At 45.6% G+C, this 24,456-nt stretch overlaps 1 protein-coding gene across 1 annotated transcript in view; it reads right to left on the bottom strand.

The window, feature by feature from the left end:
• Positions 1 to 24,456, bottom strand: part of CDIN1 (CDAN1 interacting nuclease 1) — a 786,301-nt gene that overhangs the window by 272,211 nt on the left and 489,634 nt on the right. Inside the window, exon 10 of the mRNA XM_086936566.1 lies at positions 23,252 to 23,357. Within this exon, the coding sequence (XP_086792692.1) occupies positions 23,252 to 23,357 (106 nt within the window). The remainder of the gene's footprint in view (positions 1 to 23,251; positions 23,358 to 24,456) is intronic.

Genomic DNA, 24,456 nt, shown 5'->3' with positions numbered 1-24,456 from the left:
TTCACTCGTAGTAACTCTGGTACTCACTAGAGTCAATGTCTAGCATGGTTACATAGAGAAAAGTGTGCATCACTCACTCGTAACTCTGGTACTCACTAGAGTCAATGCCTAGCATGGCAATGCAGAGAAAAGGATGCATCGCTCACTCGTAGCAGCTCTGGTACTCACTAGAGTCAATGCCTAGCATGGCAACGCAGAGGAAAGGGAGTGTAGTTCACTCGTAGTAACTCTGGTACTCACTAGAGTCAATGTCTAGCATGGTTACATAGAGAAAAGGGTGCATCGCTCACTCGTAACTCTGGTACTCACTAGAGTCAATGCCTAGCATGGTAAAGCAGAGAAAAGGGAGAGTAGTTCACTCGTAGTAACTCTGGTACTCACTAGAGTCAATGTCTAGCATGGTTACATAGAGAAAAGTGTGCATCAGTCACTCGTAACTCTGGTACTCACTAGAGTCAATGCCTAGCATGGCAATGCAGAGAAAAGGGTGCATCGCTCACTCGTAGCAACTCTGGTACTCTCTAAAGTCAATGTCTAGCAGGGCAATGCAGAGAAAAGGGAGTGTTGTTCACTCGTATTAACTCTGGTACTCACAAAAGACAATGGGCATGATGTATATGCTGGTGGGGAGCCCGTTTCTCCGCCAGGGCGACGGAGTAAATTACTCCGTCAGCCTGATGGAGTTGCTGCCTGACAAATGTAGAAATCCCCGCTGGCCAAGTGGACTTTTCTAGCATTGACCGGTAATGCTCCTCGGTACTAGCCAATGCATTATAAATTTGACGGATGGCTCTGTGAACATGAGAGAGCCATGCAGCAAACGTACATTATTGTTCTTTTTGAAATGAATAAACCACTTTGCCAGTCCCATTTCCTTGCCATGGGAGTTTTCTTGCATGGTGAGAGGGGCACTGAGCACTTTTCAATGCACCTCATATCCAGGTTTTTCTTGTCAGTGCCTGGCTTTGAACATCAACTCTACGTCCGCCCTTCTAAATTAGGTGGGTGGACCTAACAGCCGTACCTCGGATGACCCCCTACTCCATCGTCCCGTCAGAGGGGTCTGACCACAGTGGAGATGGAATAGTCTCCACCATCATCAAACCTATAGTCCTCCCAAATCTAAATCGGGGTGTAAACCATAATATTGGTGGGGCGGAAACTCCGCTGCCATTACAACAGAGTTCCCTCTTTGCCAATATATAATTGGACCCGATGTCTGGAACAGCAACGTAGAGAAAATGGAGTGTCGCTCACTGATAGTAACTCTGGGACTCACAAGAGTCAATATCTGCTACAGCAACGTGGAGAAAAAGGCGCATCGCTTACTCGTAAACTCTCTGCTACTCACAAGAGACGTCTGGGAAGGCAATGTTGCCCATTTGCATTAACTCTGGTACTCACAAGAGTTAATGTCTGGCACAGCCATGTTGAGAACATGTAGCCTCCTTTACTCACTCGTAGTAACTTAAATCCCCTCAGTCCAATGCATCCTTTCTGCAGGGGCGGCTCTAGGTTCATGGTGGCCCTGGGCAGGGAGCGAAGGTAGGGGGCCCTGGAAGAGGGGGTACGGGCGGGGCGGAGGCCAGTGAAGAGGGGGGGGGGCAAGTGTTTGGAAGTGGAACAGAGCCAGAGGCCCCCAAATCCCTGCCAGAGCCCGCCACACAAATATGTATCCATCCTCATAGGATTATTATATTAAGGATATATATTGGCGTGGTGGCCCCTAGGATTTGGTGGCCCTGTGCAGGTGCACAGCTTGCACATGCCTAAGGCCGCCCTTGCTTTCTGCGATCACCATCATGTACTGATATGGCTAGAAATTAAACTGATTTTTTTACAAAATTCCACCGAAAAGTATCTCTATTAGCACATACCCAACAAAAATTCTCCTTATCTACTTCAGGGGAAAAAACAATGTACTGCACATGTGTGTTCACATACTGTATAGTGGAGCACAAGAACAGCTGTAATGTATGTATGTATGTATGTATGTATGTATGTATTGCTTTTTATGTAGCGCAAGCCTAGGTAGAAATATACGGAAATATACTTGGGGAACAGGAGGTACTCCACAAGCTCACCCATGCAATTCACATGATGCATTTCACATTTTTTAAGTCACAGGGAGATTAAGGGATTTGCCCTGAATCACATGATGCGAAGTCAAGCGCCAAGGTCACTGGAATTAGGAGATTGTGGGGCTGCCACCTTTTTGGCTAATTACGTATTTCCTTAATTTGCCTCAAAACCCACCATCTGCTGCATAATCTACAGGCTTTAACAACAACAAAAATGTTTTAAACTCAAACTGATCAAAAGTTACTAAAATGTTACAACATGTTTGCAGGCAGTGGAAGGACCTTTGCAAAGGTTAACTGTTCCTCTTTCAAGTTGCTTAATTCTGTTTTTGGTTGTTAAACTGGTACTAATGAGGTGAAATCTTTCCCCAGACAGTATTACCATGCGTGAAAATGAAAATGAAGTAATACTAGTCAAATATTTGCCGCATTATGCCACATAACTGCCTTCCCTTGCTGCATAATATAGTAAGCCATGTTGCTGAATTTGGTGCTCCCCTGCCACGTAATTCCAGTGGCCCTGGCCAAGGCTGGAATCTGAAAGTGGGCCACCAGGCTCCAAAGTCGGCAGCTCCAGCCACTAGTGTTTACAAACCCCGTTTTATGTTCAAAAGTGACACGTAACACGCCTACAGCTGCTCACCCAAGGGGCCATTGACCTAGAGACCTTAGTAAAGCAAAACACGGCTGAAAAGTGGGCATTTTTGTATTTCTAGGGATGGGCCACCTGTGCTGTTTCCACCAGATTACCGGCCTGTACAGCCAACCGGGCAGGGCCTCGGCTATAAAAGCTCACCAGTGTTGTTTAAACTCTCATCGTGATGGGTGTGTCATGTTTACAGCCAATCGGAAACACCAACATTATCAGAAACAATGAAGCAATTGATAAAACCCCCAAAGATTTAGGAATGAATGAAAACATTTTAAAGTGGCTCCCAACACACGTGGCCACTTCTTGATACCTGACGTCCAAGGGAACAAGAAATAACTTGACATGAACATTTCAGGAGGAGGCTGGCTTGTTCTGGCAGGTGCCCCGTGACGTGAGAGGTGCTTCGGTGGACACGGAAACAAACAATATTCCCACACTGCCACCCAGCCCACCCCTTAGCCAGCTCTTGTCACTGCAGTCAGTTCCCGCATAATTATTTAGAGAGGAGAGGAAATGGCAGAATGCCGCAATGCATCACGGGAATGATCACCAACCCAAGTTCAAAGAAAAGAACCTGACCAGGCATCACCCAGCGGGTGTGATGTTTGCATCCGTTAGGAGAAGCCTTTAGCCACATTTCTTGCGAGGCGCATTCTAGCTCCTGGCGCAACATTACATTTATCCCACGAAGCCCACTTATTACTACTCTTGAATTTAGCATCTTTTTCTAAATGTGCTTAAGACACTAACTCCCTTTTTTTAAATCCTTCATGTAGCTGTTGGTTTCCCGTCACATTCTGCAACAATATTATCCTCTGTTGTCTCAAGGTGGAAACTAGAAGTTGGTGGAATGACAGTTCCTATATTGCATTGCAGCTGTGCTTTATTTCAGCCGGTGGTTGGTTTTCGCAGGCCGATCTTGGCTTGGCAGGTGCAGGTGGGGGTGTCCATCTGATGCTTGGAGGGCAGAGGTTGGACAGGGACTCAGCAGGGGGGGCTGAGATTGGACAGGGACTCCTCAGGTGGGGCTGTGAGCTGCTGCTGGGTCAGTGACTGGATACCACGACATGCTACAGTTCTGCAGACCTGATGCTGACCGAGTGGGGCGTGGCCTGCATCGACATGCGCATTGGGCAGCGGTGAGCGAGGTGTGCAGCTGAAGCACGTGGTAGGGGGTGAATCTCCAAGGTTTGCGTCTGTCAGCCGCTGAAGAAGCGAACTGCTCATGCGTGGCCCGCTTTGCTAGTCTTTCCTGGCAGCCTCGCTCCGGAAAGGTCAGGCGGGCCCTGCCACGCCGCCATGCTCGGCTGACATCTTCTGACATGCTGGCACGACGATGAAAGGTTCTGACCTTCTCTTCCAGGACCAAGGGACCCCATGGTCAACCCCACCCCCTCCCCGCCGCCACATCCTGATCAGCAACCGTCTTCAGCAGCCGGGGCGGGCTCGCTGACACGCGCGCTGATGATCAGCTTTGGCGTCTCTAGCCTTCCCATCTTGCCTGGCCCTAACGTAGGCGGCCATTTGCAGACAGGCGTATCACGAGCCTGCTGCCGCCTCGTGACGGAAGTATTCCTGTGGTGAAGTGTAGGGAAAAGTAAAAAAAAGTTTCTCAAGGTTTTTAAAAAATATGTATATGTTAAATATTAATGTAAATGAATTTACACATATTTATTTTAAATGTTGAACAAAATTAAAAATGCTACAGCACAATCAACAATTTCCATTTAAAATGTAACTACTTTGAAAATACTCAATAAAAATTATTTTTCAGAAATTTAAATTGAAAAAAATCGCAATTATAGTAACAATTTCTTATTATTTTTTATTTTGTATTAAAAGTGATATATAGAATTAAAATGTCATTATATTTTAATTGATGAAGATATATTCAAATTCAAAAAAGGTTATTAAAATGTATTAAAATATTTTTTTTGTTGATAATTTTAACATTAAATGTATTTATATTTGTAACTATTTGAAATAATTGAACATCATATCCTATGGGGTTTTAGTTTAAGTCCCCACATCCATTAGTTTGTACTGGAGGGTGTTGCTGTACCAGTGTTTGGCCGTGTGTGGTGCTGAAAAACAATGACAACTGTTATGGCTCCATTTTGGCTGTAGTTTGGTTGCAGGTTCAACTTCTGAACAAGAATAAACATACTCTGTTGTGGGTCAACGTCCCTTCCTTTATCCCTTCATAAGCCTCCTTTAATCCACCCCCTTTAGTAGAAAGAAGGCGGCACACTATACGCGGTCTTTGTGGACCTTCGTGCCGCCTTCGATTTGGTCCCACGGGCTAAACTGTGGGAGGTACTGGCTGAGTTGGACGTCCCAGGAGATATCCTCCATATCTTAATTAGATTGCACACCGACAATTATGCCCGAGTTAGATGTGGGAAAGGGGGCAAGCTGACGGATAGGTTCCCCGTTCGCAGATGGGTACGGCAGGGTTGCGTATTGGCCCCGACCCTGTTTTGCTTATTTGTGAACGGGGTGATAGAGCACTTGAGTAGGATCCCCAACATCGATGCACCACAATTGAACAGCGGCAGGGTGTCCGCGATTATGTTCGCGGATGACACCCTGCTGCTGTCCAAGTCGCCAATGGGACTACAGAGGGTCCTGAATGGGTTCTTGGGGTTCTGTAACGAAAGGGGTCTTGAAATAAACCCATCAAAAACAAAATTTATGATCCTTAACCCCAAGCCCAAAAACTGCCCAAACCCCCGCCTAGGTACCACACCTCTGGAAAGGGTTCACACAATAGAATATCTCGGAATACCCCTTAACCAGAACCTGACATGGCTGCCACATAAAACAAAAGCAACCACAAAACTAGCTCAGAGGGCGGGAGGCATCATAAGAATTGCCAAGAAATCTCCCCTTCGCCCGTTAATACCTGCCATTCACATCTATAAAGCCCAAGCTCGGGGGGGGGGGGCATTACATACGGGGGTGAGCTTTGGGGACACATTCCGCTATATACCATACAGGTCGCAGAAAATAATTTCATCAGACAACTAGCTGCACTCCCCCCAAGCACCCCGCTTCTCCCCCTAAGACTGGACTTGGCACTGCGACCAATCACGGAGGAACTGGGCCTCAAACCTCTGACCTATTGGCGCCGCCTGTGGAGTAGCCAGGACCTCGTAAATTACAGAAATGAGTTGAAGGAATTCCTCAGATTAACTAATGCCACCAAAATTCCATGGATAAAGTACATCAGGGATATGTGCACCGGAGTGTTAGAGCTATGGACAGAGCCAGAAACTGCGTCTGCAAGGATCTCTAGAAAAGCACTCTCAAATCTATTCTATAGCTTCATGCTTCAAAAAACATTGAACTCTACCCGGGAAGGGTCTTTAACTGACACATTCATCAAAACAAAAGACTCATACTGCCACGAACATGTATTAGATGGCATGTCACCAGTGTTCGCGCGGAAGATTTACTTGCAATGGAGGTACGGATCTCTTCCTTTAAGGTCCCTCACAAAATCTTTGGCTGGCTGTCTGGACTCAGGGGTGTGCCCGGCTTGTGCTTACAAACTGGAAAGTGATCTGCACGTGGTCTTGTTTTGTAGAGCCTATAGCAGAATCAGGAGTTACTGGCTGGTTCCTCATTTAAAAAACCTGGGCTTTAGAACATATGCTCCGGCCTACAGAGTTCTTAAGACAGATCTATCTGCACCAACAGTGTTCGCTATGGCTAAATTTCTGACTGCAATGTGGCGACTGCGTGCAAGAATAATTAAGGACACTATAACGGTGTGAAAAATATTTTCGAATTCTCTTGCACAAATCCTCTGAAATTGTTTTTAAACATGTTATTTTATCAAGTATTGGCGTAACCATCACCTTTGGAAACTGTTTTTCTTTAAATGGACATTATATTTCTATACAGTTTTTTTTAAATAGCTAATGTGAATAATTAATTTGTACATCTTTTATGATCTCTCATGATCGAAATAAAGATTTCTTAACAGTAACAGAAAGAATTTCCTATTTTTTGTCACTCCACCCTGTCCCTCTCACATTTACTACTAAAATACGTATGCGTGCGGGAACTCTGAAGTCAGGTGGAGCTCTCTGAACAGAGAAAGATAGAAGGACTATCCGCAGGTAGGTTTGTGAATAGCATTTTGTAATATGTTAGTAGTGCTAATGTAGCACTACTAATCATACTACAAAAATGGAGCTCGTGAATGAGCGCTAAGGTCTGTACAAGACCCGCTGATCACACGGAGGGATTTTTTTGATTTATTTATGCATTCTTATATAGCGTACTCAACCCTGCGGTAACAGGGAACTTACTGTTCATGAAAGGAGAGACAAACTTCAACACCCATGGAACTGGACGGAAGAAAAACAATCTCATAACAACAGAACAAGCACAAACCAATAAAAGAGGCAAGTTAGTTAAGGTGGTTCCAGAAAGGGTCATGAGGAGTCAAAAAGCTGAATAAGGAGTGCGGGGGGAGCACTGGGTAGAAGGGGGGAGCACTGGGTAGAAGGGGGGAGCCCTGGGTAGAAGGGGGGGCACTGGGATGAAGGGGGGAGCACAGGGATGAAGGGGGGAGCACTGGGTAGAAGGGGGGAGCCCTGGGTAGAAGGGGGGGCACTGGGATGAAGGGGGGAGCACAGGGATGAAGGGGGGAGCACTGGGATGAAGGGGGGGGGAGCACTGGGATGAAGGGGGAGCCCTGGGTAGAAGCGGAGAGCACGCATTAGAGAAAGGTCGAAGGACAGGACTGGAGGGACGGACATCCTTGCATCGTGTGGGGAATTCACCATATGGATCTTTTTCATTTTGTGTCTGGCCCTGTGTTTTTCGTCCAGGGGTCGGTTCAATGTGCTACACTTTATGTCTGTGCTCGAACAGCAGAGCACTAGCCTCTGTTTATCAGGGCTGGCTACCAAAGAGTACCCGGCAGCCACAGTGGCTAGTGACTTTTACTCTGATGAGTCAATATCGAGACGGACACCAGGTGGCCGCTCATTTTGTAGCCGAGTCTGGGGAGAGGCCCTATGGACTTGTGCTTGGAAAATACATGTAGTCCCAATAACGGAGTACCTTTGTTAGCCTCTGTGTGGATGTACTGGATCAGGACCTGACCAGTGTGTGGTGCACACGGTGTTGTATGTGTTAGATTCTTCTGTGTACATATGCTTTATGCATGATATCTTTATGCATGAGTCCTTTCGGCCCTGAGATGACGTATCCATATGGAGTGTCTTCTGGGTGAGCACGTGTAACACCACAACTGTCTGAAGCTATTATATTTAGGTTTTCGGTTTCATGATATGTATCTTTTGACATTTCAGTGTGTACTTTTCCGTATTTATTCCTGGTAGTTTTTTCTGCAACTCCTCATAATTATTTTAGAGTTTGGGAAAAATGAAGTTGAAACTGGTAGGTTTGTACATTCAACCGATAAATGTACCCTCCTACATGAAGGCGCGGCAGACTTCAATGATATGAACCCTCATGGATGATAAATCAATACAATCACATGAAGACAGACACATTTTAGTGTCAGCCTCATGCACACTCCCTGACGTTTAAGCCTCATTAACAAACTTCCTATTTGAACTCCCTTACCTGTGATTCAGTGCAGTAATTAGCCTATCAGTCGTGACTGATTGGATTTAGAATCACCCAAAAACAACCTAGTTCCCGTTTTAATCCATATTTAAAAAATAAAAAGACAGGAAAACAGCCAGGGATCTCTCTGTTTTTATCTGTAAAAATCAAGAAAGTGTGAGCCTTAATAATGTCACGCAGTTGTGATGATGCAGGACTTGCATTATAAGGTCAATGCTCTCAGTAACGTACATACAGTATAGCATGAGAGATGGGACCCCCTCGAAGAATAAATTGTGACCAAGGAACAGAGGGGAAAGAGAGAATTCGTTCTAGAGAGATTGTTCCTTCAATGGTCATGAACTTCACTTAATAATATACATAAAATTATTTAAACAAGGTGACAGAATTATGTGACAATGTTTACTTTATCATTATTTTTATTTTCATTTAATGTAATTTTTCATTTTTCTTTTTTATAAGGAAGAGATAATACATCATAAATACATTTTTAAAGTGAGTATTTTTTGCTTTTAAGAACAAATACAATTGTTAACACACCAATGATTGAAAATATATACACAATTATGATACACAATTAATTTTAAGAAAACCACCTGATATCGAGCACCCAACTCAATTCACTAGCATACACACATACATACTACAATCAACCCGCACTACCAAAAAGGAAAAAGGGGGAAACTGAGTATTAGTTGACCAGATCAAAAATGTCAATACTAGGGTCTCAGAAGAAATTCGAGACCCCTGCACCAGGTCGGTCGACGCGCGTTTCGGTGGGTAAACCACCTTCCTCAGGACCCTTTTTCTTTTTTGACTCAGGGATATCAGGGGACGGTGAAAAACAAGAAGGTTTCTATTCCTTTGATACTCTTTGCCTACCAGCTGAGCGATTTTAAAACAGGATATATGTCAAGAGGCACCAAATCGCGATAAAAGACAGGAAACGATGGTAGCGATTACTCCAGTCTGCTTAGAGATAGTTGTCTGTTCTCCCGTAAACCAAATTGGCTTTTAAATGGTTGATAATGCCCTCAACGATGCGACACGAGTAGAATTAAGATTGATTCTTAATATAACGTAACTTGGTCTCGACAATTGCAGTGTCTATTATTTCTGGGACGGTATTTTAATGGAGAGTATATCTTTTTAGAGGGGTTTGTAACGCCGTTCATTATTCTGCATACATCCGAACATCTTGTATCGCGGAGTCTACTCTCGTCTTCCTTGGAAATCGGCGTACATACAGTATAGACATTTTGTTAGAACCACAACAGCACACCTCTCTCAAAACACCACCACAAGTCATAAGAACCATTCCGTGCCAGTTAGGTTAACCTACACCCAACCACCCATCAACGCTACAGACCTGGTTCGCTGTGCTCAGGCAAGGAACTAGCATTCACCCCAGTAGAACCACAAACACCACCACAAGTCCTAAGATTCCTTCCGTGCCAGTTAAGTAAACCTACATACAACCACCCATCAACGCTACAGCCCTGGCTTGCTGTGCTCAGGCAAGGAACAAGCATTCACCCCCAGTGGAACCACAAACACCACCACAAGTCATAAGAATAATTATGTGCCAGTTAGTTTAAGCTACGTACAACCACCCATCACCGCTACAGACCTGGCTTGCTGTGCTCAGGCAAGGAACTAGCATTCACCCCCAGTGGAACCACAAACACCACCACAAGTCATAAGAATAATTATGTGCCAGTTAGGTTAAGCTACGTACAACCACCCATCACCGCTACAGACCTGGCTTGCTGTGCTCAGGCAAGGAACTAGCATTCACCCCCAGTGGAACCACAAACACCACCACAAGTCATAAGAATAATTATGTGCCAGTTAGGTTAAGCTACGTACAACCACCCATCACCGCTACAGACCTGGCTTGCTGTGCTCAGGCAAGGAACTAGCATTCACCCCCAGTGGAACCACAAACACCACCACAAGTCATAAGAATAATTATGTGCCAGTTAGGTTAACCTACACCCAACCACCCATCAACGCTACAGACCTGGTTCGCTGTGCTCAGGCAAGGAACTAGCATTCACCCCAGTAGAACCACAAACACCACCACAAGTCCTAAGATTCCTTCCGTGCCAGTTAAGTAAACCTACATACAACCACCCATCACCGCTACAGACCTGGCTTGCTGTGCTCAGGCAAGGAACTAGCATTCACCCCAGTGGAACCACAAATACCACCACAAGTCATAAGAATAATTATGTGCTAGTTAGGTTAAGATACGTACAACCACCCATCACCGCTACAGACCTGGCTTGCTGTGCTCAGGCAAGGAACTAGCATTCACCCCCAGTGGAACCACAAACACCACCACAAGTCATAAGAATAATTATGTGCCAGTTAGGTTAAGCTACGTGCAACCACCCATCACCGCTACAGACCTGGCTTGCTGTGCTCAGGCAAGGAACTAGCATTCACCCCCAGTGGAACCACAAACACCACCACAAGTCATAAGAATAATTATGTGCCAGTTAGGTTAACCTACACCCAACCACCCATCAACGCTACAGCCCTGGTTCGCTGTGCTCAGGCAAGGAACAAGCATTCACCCCAGTGAAACCACAAACACCACCACAAGTCCTAAGATTCATTCCGTGCCAGTTAAGTAAACCTACATACAACCACCCATCAACGCTACAGACCTGGTTCGCTGTGCTCAGGCAAGGAACTAGCATTCACCCCAGTAGAACCACAAACACCACCACAAGTCCTAAGATTCCTTCCGTGCCAGTTAAGTAAACCTACATACAACCACCCATCAACGCTACAGCCCTGGCTTGCTGTGCTCAGGCAAGGAACAAGCATTCACCCCAGTGGAACCACAAATACCACCACAAGTCATAAGAATAATTATGTGCCAGTTAGGTTAAGCTACGTACAACCACCCATCACCGCTACAGACCTGGCTTGCTGTGCTCAGGCAAGGAACTAGCATTCACCCCCAGTGGAACCACAAACCCCACCACAAGTCATAAGATTAATTATGTGCCAGTTAGGTTAAGCTACGTACAACCACCCATCACCGCTACAGACCTGGCTTGCTGTGCTCAGGCAAGGAACTAGCATTCACCCCCAGTGGAACCACAAACACCACCACAAGTCATAAGAATAATTATGTGCCAGTTAGGTTAAGCTACGTACAACCACCCATCACCGCTACAGACCTGGCTTGCTGTGCTCAGGCAAGGAACTAGCATTCACCCCCAGTGGAACCACAAACACCACCACAAGTCATAAGAATAATTATGTGCCAGTTAGGTTAACCTACACCCAACCACCCATCAACGCTACAGACCTGGTTCGCTGTGCTCAGGCAAGGAACTAGCATTCACCCCAGTAGAACCACAAACACCACCACAAGTCCTAAGATTCCTTCCGTGCCAGTTAAGTAAACCTACATACAACCACCCATCACCGCTACAGACCTGGCTTGCTGTGCTCAGGCAAGGAACTAGCATTCACCCCAGTGGAACCACAAATACCACCACAAGTCATAAGAATAATTATGTGCCAGTTAGGTTAAGCTACGTACAACCACCCATCACCGCTACAGACCTGGCTTGCTGTGCTCAGGCAAGGAACTAGCATTCACCCCCAGTGGAACCACAAACACCACCACAAGTCATAAGAATAATTATGTGCCAGTTAGGTTAAGCTACGTACAACCACCCATCACCGCTACAGACCTGGCTTGCTGTGCTCAGGCAAGGAACTAGCATTCACCCCCAGTGGAACCACAAACACCACCACAAGTCATAAGAATAATTATGTGCCAGTTAGGTTAACCTACACCCAACCACCCATCAACGCTACAGACCTGGTTCGCTGTGCTCAGGCAAGGAACTAGCATTCACCCCAGTAGAACCACAAACACCACCACAAGTCCTAAGATTCCCTCCGTGCCAGTTAAGTAAACCTACATACAACCACCCATCAACGCTACAGCCCTGGCTTGCTGTGCTCAGGCAAGGAACTAGCATTCACCCCCAGTGGAACCACAAACACCACCACAAGTCATAAGAATAATTATGTGCCAGTTAGGTTAAGCTACGTACAACCACCCATCACCGCTACAGACCTGGCTTGCTGTGCTCAGGCAAGGAACTAGCATTCACCCCTAGTGGAACCACAAACACCACCACAAGTCATAAGAATAATTATGTGCCAGTTAGGTTAAGCTACGTGCAACCACCCATCACCGCTACAGACCTGGCTTGCTGTGCTCAGGCAAGGAACTAGCATTCACCCCCAGTGGAACCACAAACACCACCACAAGTCACTGCTGGTAACAGCTGCTCAATAACCCAAGTAAACGCACCGCTGTCCTATCACTTCTAGAACGCTCTGATAGTGACATTTGCCTCCTTTTGGAGACCCATCTCCACAAAAAAAGTTTAACATAGTATGAAAATCCACTGGGTCCTGCACCAGTATTGGTCCTCAGGCCCGTCAAAGAAAGGGGGGTGGTGATTTTACATTCAAGGAGAGTCAAGGATGAAGTTATGGCTAAGGTGGCTAAAATCAATGGGTTCCTTCTCACTGGGCAACTTTGACTTATCCTTGCTTCCATTTACACACCCAACGAGCACCAGGAGAGGATTATTGGGAATGCTCTCTCCTTAGTACTACAATCCCCAGATGCTGCAGAACTGCTGAGAGGGTACCTGAACCTAGTCTTGAACACAGACTTAGATCACTCTGGCCAATGCTTTGTTCAGACTGATGCCTTATTGCCGCAGGGTCCTCAATTGCTGGCTGATTAAGCCTGCTCCTCAAGTGCCTAGACATTGATAGCATAGAATATTCAATAGCATAAATTTTACCTGGGAAGTAATCACTGCGGGTGTATGCTGACACAGAGGAACACTATTAAAATGATGCACACCAACACCGGCTCAGAAGTACATGGAGACGCTCCCATTGCAGATGCATTCCATAACTTTTACATTACACTATACAAGGCCGCAGCCACTCCCCCTCTGACCTTCCCCGATATTTGAAGCCGTCTCCGGTCTCCTCGACTGCTGCTTCAGAAATGCAAGAATCTGGAGAAACCCATCTACATTGAGGCGGTGATCTTAGCCATTGCCCGTCTGAAGCTGATGAAGCCCCCTGGGCCCAATAGCTTTACACCGCAGTTCTGCCCCTAAAATATGGAACTCTCTTCCTCTGGATGTACACAGACTCACCTCGACGATGGCTTTCAAACTGGAAGCCAAGAGATTCTTAATGAGCAAATACCTACCATTAGGGATTGTGATTCTCATAAGGTGGCTATCTCTTGGTTCCTAGCTCCATAGCACAACTAACAGTTACGGTCCATATCGTCTGCTTAATGTTGGACCCTCTATGTGTGTCATTGTTTACTGTTTATCATTGTGGTTTTTTTTTTTTCCTCACAATTGCTGTGTATATTTCATTTTGTCCTTTCCACCAACTTATTGTAAAGCGCTCTAATATCCTTCGGGATCTTGTTCGCGCTATATAAAACTTTATATATAAATAAATAAATAAATAAGATTAATTCAGTGCCAGTTATGTTAACTTATGAACAATCACCCATCAACGCTACAGACCTGGCTTGCTGTGCTCAGGCAAAGAACTAGCATTACCCCCAGTGGAACCACAAACACCACCACAAGTCATAAGATTCATTCTGTGCCCGTTAGGTTAACCTACACTCAACCACCCATCACCGCTACAGCCCTGACCTGCTGTGCCAATCAAGAGAACTGTCTGCCCAGGCAAAGAACAGCCATTAGCCCACAGTGTTAATTCCTAAATGGTACATTCGCCAAACCTCCCTTCACTAACCCAACACAAGCACAAACGGTCGATGAAAGAGCCAGGCTGCAAGAGCGCCACAGCGCCGTACAAATGGCGGCGCTGCACTGCAGACACGCAGATTAAATAAAATGCGTGTATAATTGAACAATTGGGATGATATAAAACTTAATGGCGACCCTAAGCGAATCAGAGGCAGGCGACAGAAGACATTTAAGCCCTGGAGGGTGTAGTACTAAAAACACGGCGGTAGGTGCACTCCGGCAGCTTGTTAGTCCAATTTAAGCACCAAATGAAAATCAATGCGCCCCTCCCCCTCGTCCAAGGCTGCGCACTCAGCCCCCGCCACAGGAGCCCGCGTTATGAGCCCAATTTACAGCGGGCCTGGAGTTCACAGCAGCAGTTGCTGGGGTTTGCTGCTGACCATTACATTTTAGTGATAAACGAGCGGGGAGAGGTTTGTTACCGGAGCGCGGAGGCCTCCGGGGGACCCTGCGGTTTCAATCACTTCCCGCCGCCTGCGAGGCTCTTTCTTTCTCAAGGTTTCTCTCCTGCCCATGCCCCATAAACTTTCAAGAGCCCCTTAATTAACCAACCTTTTAAATAGCCCCTTAAAAGGTAGACTATAAAAGCTCCTGTTGTACAGCACTTACTGCCACAGGTGTCGCGCTTCTTAGCACTGTAAAAAGAGGCGTGAGGCTTTCCTCCACCTCGTTTTGGTTGCAGGGTACACCAAGGCTGAAAGGCATGTTCTCTCCAAGAAGTGGGTGTGATAGTCTGAAAGGAGGGCTGTGTGTGGTGTCACGTGCATGAAGTGTAGAATGGCATTACATAGCATAACGTGTATTTGTCAAGCGCATGTTCACGCAGAGGAATCTTGGCGCTGAATAACAGATGTTTATTGTTACGCAACTCAATGGTACTCATTTTTACCGACCTCAGTTGGATGAAAGGCTGAGGGACCCGCCAGGATATGAACCTGTGACCATGAGGTCGAACACAGGCCCCTGCAGTGGAAGCATTAGTCCACTGAGCCACCAGACCAGGCAATTTCATGGAATGGCCCTTCACCCCCTCCAATGGAGGCCTTCAGGCTAGGGGGAGTGAAGACGTGGAGTCTGGGCAAGATAGTATAGCTCCTAGTGTCGTCAAGGCCTACTCCGAGGAGCTGCCAGATACAACAGAACATCAGCTTATCTCACATTACCAAAGTTAATGTTCGGTCGGAGGTATTTCATTCAATAAAAATGTACTTAATCAATTCTCAGTTGACTAAAGCTGTTCACAGAAGGAAAAGTTACCTGTAACTACAGTTCTCCAGCGTTGGTATCTTTCATAGAGTCATGTTTGAATCATTCCTCGTAGTCAGTTTGAGAGTTTCATGGTCACTTTAATCAGTACTAAGAGAATATAACTTAGGCCGGTGTCACTTTAGATCAGACTCGCCTGTTTAAAGAAGAACTGTAGTAAAGGTGCCGCAAACGCCACCCCTCCCACAGGTCTCCGCCCTCAGATTTCCAGCACACAGGTGGCACGAGAACAACAAGTAAAGGTAAGCCTTCACACTAACATTTTTCTTCTCTAGAATTTGATCTTTCATAGATTCACATGCTTGAATCAGATTAACACGCAAGTAGCATGGGGCATAACGTGAAAGTGGGAATGGCAAAATAAGAAGTCAAAGGCCTCCTCTTATTGGGAAAGATGTCGCAGAACTTCTTGTCCCAGCCCTAATTCTTGCTCGGCTGCTGTAACAGGCAGCAATGCTGTGTGTTTGGACCACTCGACACATCTGGGCTAGCGGAACCCCTACAGCTGACCATGCTAACACTTCTATAGGCTGCGCTCTGACCGTCTTCGAAGCCCACTCCTAGCAGTCACATGGCAAAAGGTAATGGTAAAAAAGCCAACCTTCTGGGAATGGCCTGTTTGAACAAGGCAATAGTCATATGCTGTGAAGTATTTGGTTCTTTATATTTAAAACTTTAAACACCTGCAGATGTCTAGTGAGTGAGTTCCCTTCTGATGCATGTGAGTAGTTCTGGTGAAAAAGCTTTCAGCCTGTATGTCTCATTGAGAAGAGAGTCAGTAGGCCCTTTAGGAGTGAACTGTGGATTCTGTGTAACCAGCCCCTGGGCCCGATTACAAGGTTGGCGGTGAGGGAGTGGGACAGCACGCCACCACCCTGCACTGCAAAACACGAACATCAGCCGCCCATCAAATTAAGAGTTGCCTCTTAGTCTGGTTGGCAGATCTTTGGCGTTCCCACAGAGGTGACTTTCAAAAAGGTACCACAGTGGAAAGCCAAAGCAAGTTCCTGGATGGCATAGACGGTTAAGTCCATGCGGTGCAGAAACTGAGCATGCGTGCACACGGGGGGCACAACATGTGCCCCCCTGCATGCATCCCATGGCCAGGAGGCACTGGGGGGCCCTGTAGGGCACAAGGCCCCCTTTGTTTCCTCACCCCGCTAACAAATGCAGCTTCACCACCGCGGTTAGGGTCGAAGTGAGTAAATTTGTTATACACTTGCTGCCTCAAGACCGCATGCTTGCACCAGCGATCACAGGTCCCTGGTGGCGGTCAACTCACGATCCTACCGCCGCAGTCCAAATACGATGGTCAGACAACTGGTGCGGCGATCCTCGACCGCCACGCACCTCCGCCGCGAGTTTGGCAGTCCTATGGATAGCCAAACTCCTAATTGGGCCCCCTGCCCTTGCTGAATCTATAAAAAGGGTCTTTGAATAGGTGGACTCTTACTGCAACCACTATCCTAGCAGAGGTTTGAGCAAGGAAGAGTTCGGTTTTCCACAAGAGGCTTTTGAGATGGGTTCAAACGGACTTTTCATGAGTTGTGCTAATACTGTGCTCCGATCCCATGGTGTCAAGGATGCCTGATCGGAGGAAATGCTCTGAAAACATTTTTAATGAACTCCTTGAGGGGAGCTGAAGAGCAAACAGATCTGCATATGGCCAATAGGTTCACCATGATGCATGTCCCAGCCTTCACTGCGACAGCCGAAGCGACTGGAGCACTAGGCGAAAAGGCTGCAGCAAGAAGGAAAGCGGGCCTTTTAAGGGCATATTGGCAAAGGGAGGGTGCTTTTTTATTGTTTTCAATGGAACAGGCTTGGAAACATGCAGTTCTAATTATCCAGTTGACAGGACAGTTGGTTATTTTCATTCTAACAGAACAGCCTTATTATGTTCATTACATCAGAACAGCCAACATGTGTTTTGTTCCTCAGGGGACTTTTTCAAGGCTGCAGAGATTATTAATAAACTTTGAATATATAACATTCAGGAGGTGAATATGAGGAGAAGTGATCAACACCCAGTTGAGGTTAGCCTTACAAACTTGCGAAGAAACACAATCTTGCATTGTGCAGAGTTATAAGCATGTGAGAATCGACACTCTGTACAGAGCAAGTATGAGCGACAAGCACCAATGGTAATAGTTCATTCTTCGTTCACGAAGACAGTGAGGGAAGGGATGCTGAAATGGCAGTCGGGGCTGGCAATGAGAGTTCACAGCAGGCACGATTTGTTGAAACGTAGGTCACCTTATTGCAAAGTCCCTCAGCCGCCACTCAAGCAGTAAAGTCCATTCTCCGGAATCATACTAACCCCCTGGAAGAGCTCCAAAGAAGGACCCAACCAATGCATCATGAGATCTGACGTTGTTAGTAGAGAAGACATGTACTGCAGATCTGTGGATGAGGTCAGACCCAGCTCCTATGCTTGTTTGCAAGGTAATCCAAAAGTAATGTCCGGGGCGGTGTTACAGATGAGAGAAGATACATGACTGCAAAGAAATTACCAATAAGGAAGTCTTTAGGCTAGTATTAAATAGTTGTACTAAAGAACAAGGGAACCCACTAGGTAAGCAAGGACCTGGGGTATCAGTTAAGCTAGAGACAACGGTCCTTGACAGGAAAGATCAACGTATCAATAATTATAGGCCACAATAAGCACTATAATGAAAAAAAGTCCAGCCGGACTTTAAATTTATTCAATGTTTGAATATATTAAATTAGACGAACCAACAATTAAACAGTGGGACACAATCCTGCATCCACAATGCTACACATACAATCAAACAATACAAATACTTGGGGTATTTCAGGCATATAAGAATTAGGAGCAAAAAGAAAATTTAAAGTGCATTTGCTTCACATATGTGGAAAACATAAGAATTTAGGCACATAATAGTACACTATTGTTTAGACCACATATCATGTCTACGGCGTTTCGATCCTACTAGCATTAAAGGATCATCATCAGGACATTCATTGCTTGCCTGAATGAAAAAAGCCTGTATTGACAGGAAGGAAGGGGACATATAACATTGCATTAGCCAACTGTGTTACTCACAGGATTTTTCACGCAAACTCATGCCAAGTTTTTAAGGTGCTAATTGGTCATTCAGGTGAGCAGGTGTCAGACAACCTGTGCCAACAACACAGGGCGCAGTGGAAGGCAAGCCATGCCATGCTCGGAATCTATGCCGTGAACAAGTCGTGTTCAAAGTGCCTATAACATGCTCTGGGTGAATTTTGTCAGAATAGTGAAAGGTCTAAGCCGTTTAGTGTACATCCAACAAATAGTGCAGCAAGATGCTTGAGTTGAAAGGGTCTACGCCGATAGTGTACGTCCAACAATTAGGTGCTTGAACTACTATAAGAGGGAATAATTACATAAGCTCCAGAAACCCAGTTGGGGCATGAACCAGCGTGTAGTACTGGAACCTTGGACCAGTAGAACGGATGGAGCAATTAATTCAAGTGGTGCCTAGGGGATAAGGACCAAGTTAAGACTTGGGCATGAAAATTGAAGGGTACGGGGTTAGCGAGGAGGGGCGGAATGGCTTACCTCATAGAGTACGGCTAGGGATTGCCATAGATTGATGAGGTGATACTAGAACGCGGGTGGAGAGGCTGAGGGTATAGCCACCCGGTTCAATGTCCACTTGCAGCAAGATAGGTTGGTCCAATGTGTGACGTTAACCTCATGGGGTCTCAATTAGGGGTCGAAGAACCTGATGTCCAGAAGACGTTCCGGAGGGTACCTGGGGCCAATTAAGGTAAATTTAAGCCAACCCACATGGAGCGTGTATTTAACGTAATTGCCAAACCTAATGGAAAGGGCCGCTTACCTGCGGACTGATAATACAGGCTCCTGATACGGAGCGAGGTAGCTGCAACGAGGCGCGTTCCAGGAGAGGATTCGGCGCTGGGTAGTACACAAAATTACCTGGGGCCGAATAAAATAAGTAATTTGAACCCCGTGCTAAGTACCAGTAAGAGTTACGTGTTAACCCAACTCAAGGAACCAGTCGCTTACCTGCCGATTAACAATAATGGCTCCTACTGCGGAGCGGCGAAGCCTGTAATAGGGCTCCTATGGAAGAGGTAGCGCGGAGCGGTGAAGCCTGAAATGGGGCTCCTATGGAAGAAATAGCGCGGAACCGTATAAGTGTCTATTCCCTAATTAAAGGCACAATCAGCCTGGGAACATGTCAAGGGCTTACCTTCGGTTCACAATGGAACACGGAGAATCGTCCCGGTGCTCAGTAGCGCCGTGGAACGTCTGGGAGTAGGCGTGTGCGGTAGAAGTAGAAACCGCGGCGGCCATGATGGAGTGGGAATTAGCACATTGGAACGGCCATGTGGGGTGGGGCAGCCCAATTAACGGCTGACATGTTGGAATGGTGATAAGGGGGGTTTTTTAAGAGTGAATTCCAGACGCATGCAGGTGATATGACATAGTGAAGGTGGCGGTGCACAATTAGACACATTAAATAAAACATTACGTAATTTCGATATTCACAAGAATTAGAAGGTTTAACAGAAGTGAGGTCAATTCATTAATTCAAAGACAGGACTATTGGTATTCACAAAAGTGAGGTCCAGTCCTCATTACGGTTGAGCCCACTACGTATACTGTCAAAGAGTAGGATCATCTTGAGTTCTTCTCTATTGAGCAAAGGTCCAATGTCACCTCCACGAGGAGGTAACTTCACAGATTTTAGGACAGTCCATTTCAAATCATTGTCCGTGTGTCCTTTGTCCGTGAAGTGATCCACCAATGGGGCGTTGGGAGTTTTATAGCGAATACGACTGCGATGTTGGCAGATCCTTGTCGTGACTTTTTGTCTCGTTTGTCCCACGTATATTAATTTACATGGGCATTGGATTAGGTAAATTACATCATTACTATTGCAATTGGTGAAGCTTTTACATGAAATATTGACTTTATCAAATACAAAAAACTTTCCTTCGATGGTGAATTCACATACATTACACGCACCACACTTAGCATGTCCAACGAATGGTGTTTGAGTCCATAGAGAATTGATTGTGCTCAAAGTGGGTGGATTTGGAAGAGCTGCTCGGACCAAGTGATCTTTCAAGTTGGAACTTTTTTTGAAAGCAAACAACGGGCGATCATAATGCAGACTACCCGCACTCAGAGTAGGCCAATGCCTAAGTATACTTTTCTCCAAGTCATTGGACGCAGGTGAGAATGTAGTTACACATGCTAGTCTTGTGTTGGATTCTTTATCTTTCGGACAAAGGAGTGCCTCCCTAGGGCAATACCAGGCATGTTTGACTGCTGTTCTTACTAGCCTGTTGGGGTAGCCCCTATGTTTTAGCTTATCTGACAGTACAGCAGCCTCCCTGAAATAGTCTTCCTTGGCGTAGCAATTACGCCTAATGCGGAGGAACTGCGAATAGGGCAAGGAATCCCTAAGGGCTCTAGGGTGGTTGCTATTGTAGGATAACAATGTGTTCCTCTCAGTGGGTTTGCGGTGTAACCTTGTGTGTAAATGACCCTCAAGATGATAAATGTTTAAGTCCAAGAATGGGATGGATTCAGTGTCAATGGAACTGGTAAACGTGAGCCCACAGCAATTATTGTTCAGCCAATGGATAAATAGATTTAAATTAACTTCATCATTATTCCAAATCAGGAAAATATCATCGATATAGCGTTTCCAACTAATGATATCTGATGAGAAGGGATTGGAGGGTGTTAAGTTAGAATGAGTCTCTATTTGATCCATGAATAATATAGCCAGATTGGGGGCAAAAATTGCCCCCATGGAAGTGCCTTTGATTTGTTGGAAATACTGCTGATCAAAGGAGAAAAAATTCTTTGTCAGATAAATTTCCAACAATTGGAGTATGAAAATTGTGGGAACCCGATACGGTCTGGGCCTAGTATCAAGGATGTCGCGTATAACCAGTAACGCAGCAGTTTGGGGAATATTTGTATACAAGGACTCAACGTCCATTGTACACAACAACTGGTGGCCTACAATAAAGGGAGTTTCTTCAATGAAGTTTACCATGGCCATGCTGTCTCTGACATAGCATTGAGTGTCTGGTACGAAATCTTTGATAAAAAAAGTTTACATATCTACCCAGAGGATGGTCAAATAGTTGACCATCCAAGTGGTGCTTCTGGAAAAGTTTGGGTATAATATATAGCAGGAGCGCTCATGTACCATACATCTAGATGAACGCGAACAGAGAATGAACTTTTATGTGCTTACTAGGGAAGGCAAGGTGCATTTATATATATTATAGAACGCTAGTCCTGTACATCCTATGTGTATGCATCGGACAACGGATTTGTCATCTATGGCTGGACTGACGAGAAGGAGCTGAAAGGGACAGAGTGGCAAAGATATTTAGAAGAAAATGGGGTATGGCAGAAAAGGAAATGATACTCACTGCGGTCCTATTAGTGGAAAGAGTCACTCAATGTAGCTGGCTAAGTGTGCATTAAATGAAGTATCCTGTCTGTGATGAAATCAAACAAATTACTTCCCTTTGGTGATACTCTTTCTAGTAGATACTTTATCTAACTGCATTTTTCTCATATTCCTCAAGCACCAGACTGGATCCGGAAGCCTTTCATAGCAGAGCTCTTGCACGTCACTAGGTGTCCACGTGGGGATCCACGAAAGCGTCATCCCACCCACGGAAGTGACAGAGTGGAGTAGCATGTAAGCGCCACGAGTTTCATGCTGGACTTTCTACGTGCCCCGGGAAGTCTGGCCTGAAAGGCTTGGACTTGCTCGACATCGCTGATGGACCAGGGAACTCGGGGTACACCAGGCCTCAGGATGTATCTGCTCCTGAGTGGACCAGTGACACCCTTGAGCCGTCTCTGGAGAACAAAAAGTGTCAGGAAAGGGTAGAGTCACACATGAACTGATTTTGTGTCTTCTTTGACTTACCTTCAACCTCAAAGAAGATCTTCTGTGGAAATGAGTTCAGAAGCTGGATTGAGATGGTCCATGCCCTCTACTTTGGCTAGAACAGCTTTGCGTTCTCAAATGCTTTAAGATTAAGTTGGTCATAGTTGTCACAGTCCTTTAAGTCTTGTGTCGAAGCTGGGCATCAGAAGCACACCTCAAGGGGATCTTTCAGAGACACCTGTTTGCGACGATCCTTACAACACTTAAACCCAGACGTTTTTGGGGTAACATGCCCTTTCAGACTGAAGAACGAAGGAGCAGAACTCTAGATCCACGTCTGAACGCGCAGAAAGAAACTGACATCAGAGTGCATGAGTGGTACTTATATGGTGCTCCGTTCGTCACTTCCGACACAGAATGACGTTGACGCAAAGTCCCATGATAACACCTACCTGCATGCAGGAGCACTCCTTTCGAGTGTCCGGATCCAGTCTGGTGCCTGGAGATATTCACAAGGGTCGGGATTTGTGATTAGAAGTATCCATCGGTAATAGCCAAGGACCAAAGAGATGCAGCATTGACACAAATGAGTAAGATTGCAAAAAAAGAAGGTAAAAAACACACTGTTTAGCTACTGTAAGCTTTTCCTATTAAGTGGTCCTCCTCTCACAATAATGCAAATGTGCTGGCCCCAATGGAACTTCCACAGAGACTAGAGGCTGAGCTACTCGGGCATCTGTGACAACAAGGACCTCCCTCTACTGCCCAATCTTCCGCGCTTTGCAGATCCTCTAAATATGGTTCTTGTGTCTAGTCGCAGGACTGCTGCGCATGGAAGAGATGGAAAGTGCAGGAAACCAAAGGAAGACAGCACCCTACCTGTTCCAGTAACTCCAGAACTGGTCCTGGAGGTAGGCGCGATGACTGGCCTCGTCACCGAAGGAGGCTTTGCTTTCGATCCAGTGGATGACGTGGCCTTCCACAGCTGGAAAACAAAGAGCGACTCTGATAAGTGCATCAGCTCCTGGATCATTCGCCTCTCACAGAGCTTCTTTCAATTGTCACCCTTCAACTTCCGGGATTCCCAGAATGCCCAAGGACCCCATCCGCTCTAGCAAGCATCACATGGAACCTTCAGTCTCAATGCTGTTGATCACGAGTTCTAGGCCAATAGATGTGCAGACTGACAGGTAGGTGGGTTATAAATGGATTCAGTTTCCTAATGAGTCTCAAGTATTTCTAAATGGGCACCTGTTCGCAACAAGAAGTCCCTAAGCCTCCTTAAATGCTCATTGCATTCCATTTTTCTTCATTGTATCATCTGTATTTTTCCTTCGAATATTTTCATGCTTAATATGATTACTGTTTTAAATGCTTTTTCCTGTTCTTTTCTTTTTATTCCATTGCCCAGATTTACCTTTTGATGCTATTTACAACTGTATGCTTGTTTTATTTACCATAGTCTTCAACGTTGATATTCCAATGTACTCTGTTTTGACACCTTGTTTTTCTCTTGTTATTACCGAATAAAATTTTCTTGAACTTAATAAATGGGCACCTGTGTTTGTTCTGGGGTGTATTCTATTCTATCCAGACAAGGGTGATGTTATATTACCTATGGCTGCCTTAACTCGCTATAGCCCACCTGGCATCTAAGTGCGAGTGAACAGTCATCTGATTAAATAGAGGAAAATACTAGAAGCAGCTTCATTTTTTTCACAAAACCCAATATGAACATGAAAAACTATAATAAACTATGATAAAAGATGTAACAAAAATAAACAAGTAAAAAATACAGCCGGAAACAAAAAAATATGAATATCATATAAGCTGATCTCTAAATAGAAGGCATTTGTGTTTGCAGTTACCACAGGCCTCTCCAACAACCTCCACAGAGCTGCCCTGCACCACCAGAGCACAGCAGAGGCACGGAGGTCATCTAGGGGTCACCAGGGGATAGCACCCGTGACCCATGGCTTCCTCAGTGCAACGCCTGGCACTGTGCTTGCGACCCCTGACCATGGAGGTGGCAAAATCAGTGTACAAAATCCAGGGGCATTGAAGCTCTGCCCTCCCTTGTTTTT

This window comes from Lissotriton vulgaris, chromosome 9 (assembly GCF_964263255.1).
Source record: "Lissotriton vulgaris chromosome 9, aLisVul1.2, whole genome shotgun sequence".
Classification (NCBI taxonomy): Eukaryota; Metazoa; Chordata; class Amphibia; order Caudata; family Salamandridae; genus Lissotriton; species Lissotriton vulgaris.
Note: the sequence above shows the minus strand (reverse complement) of the source record. Positions and strands in the feature narration are given on the sequence as shown.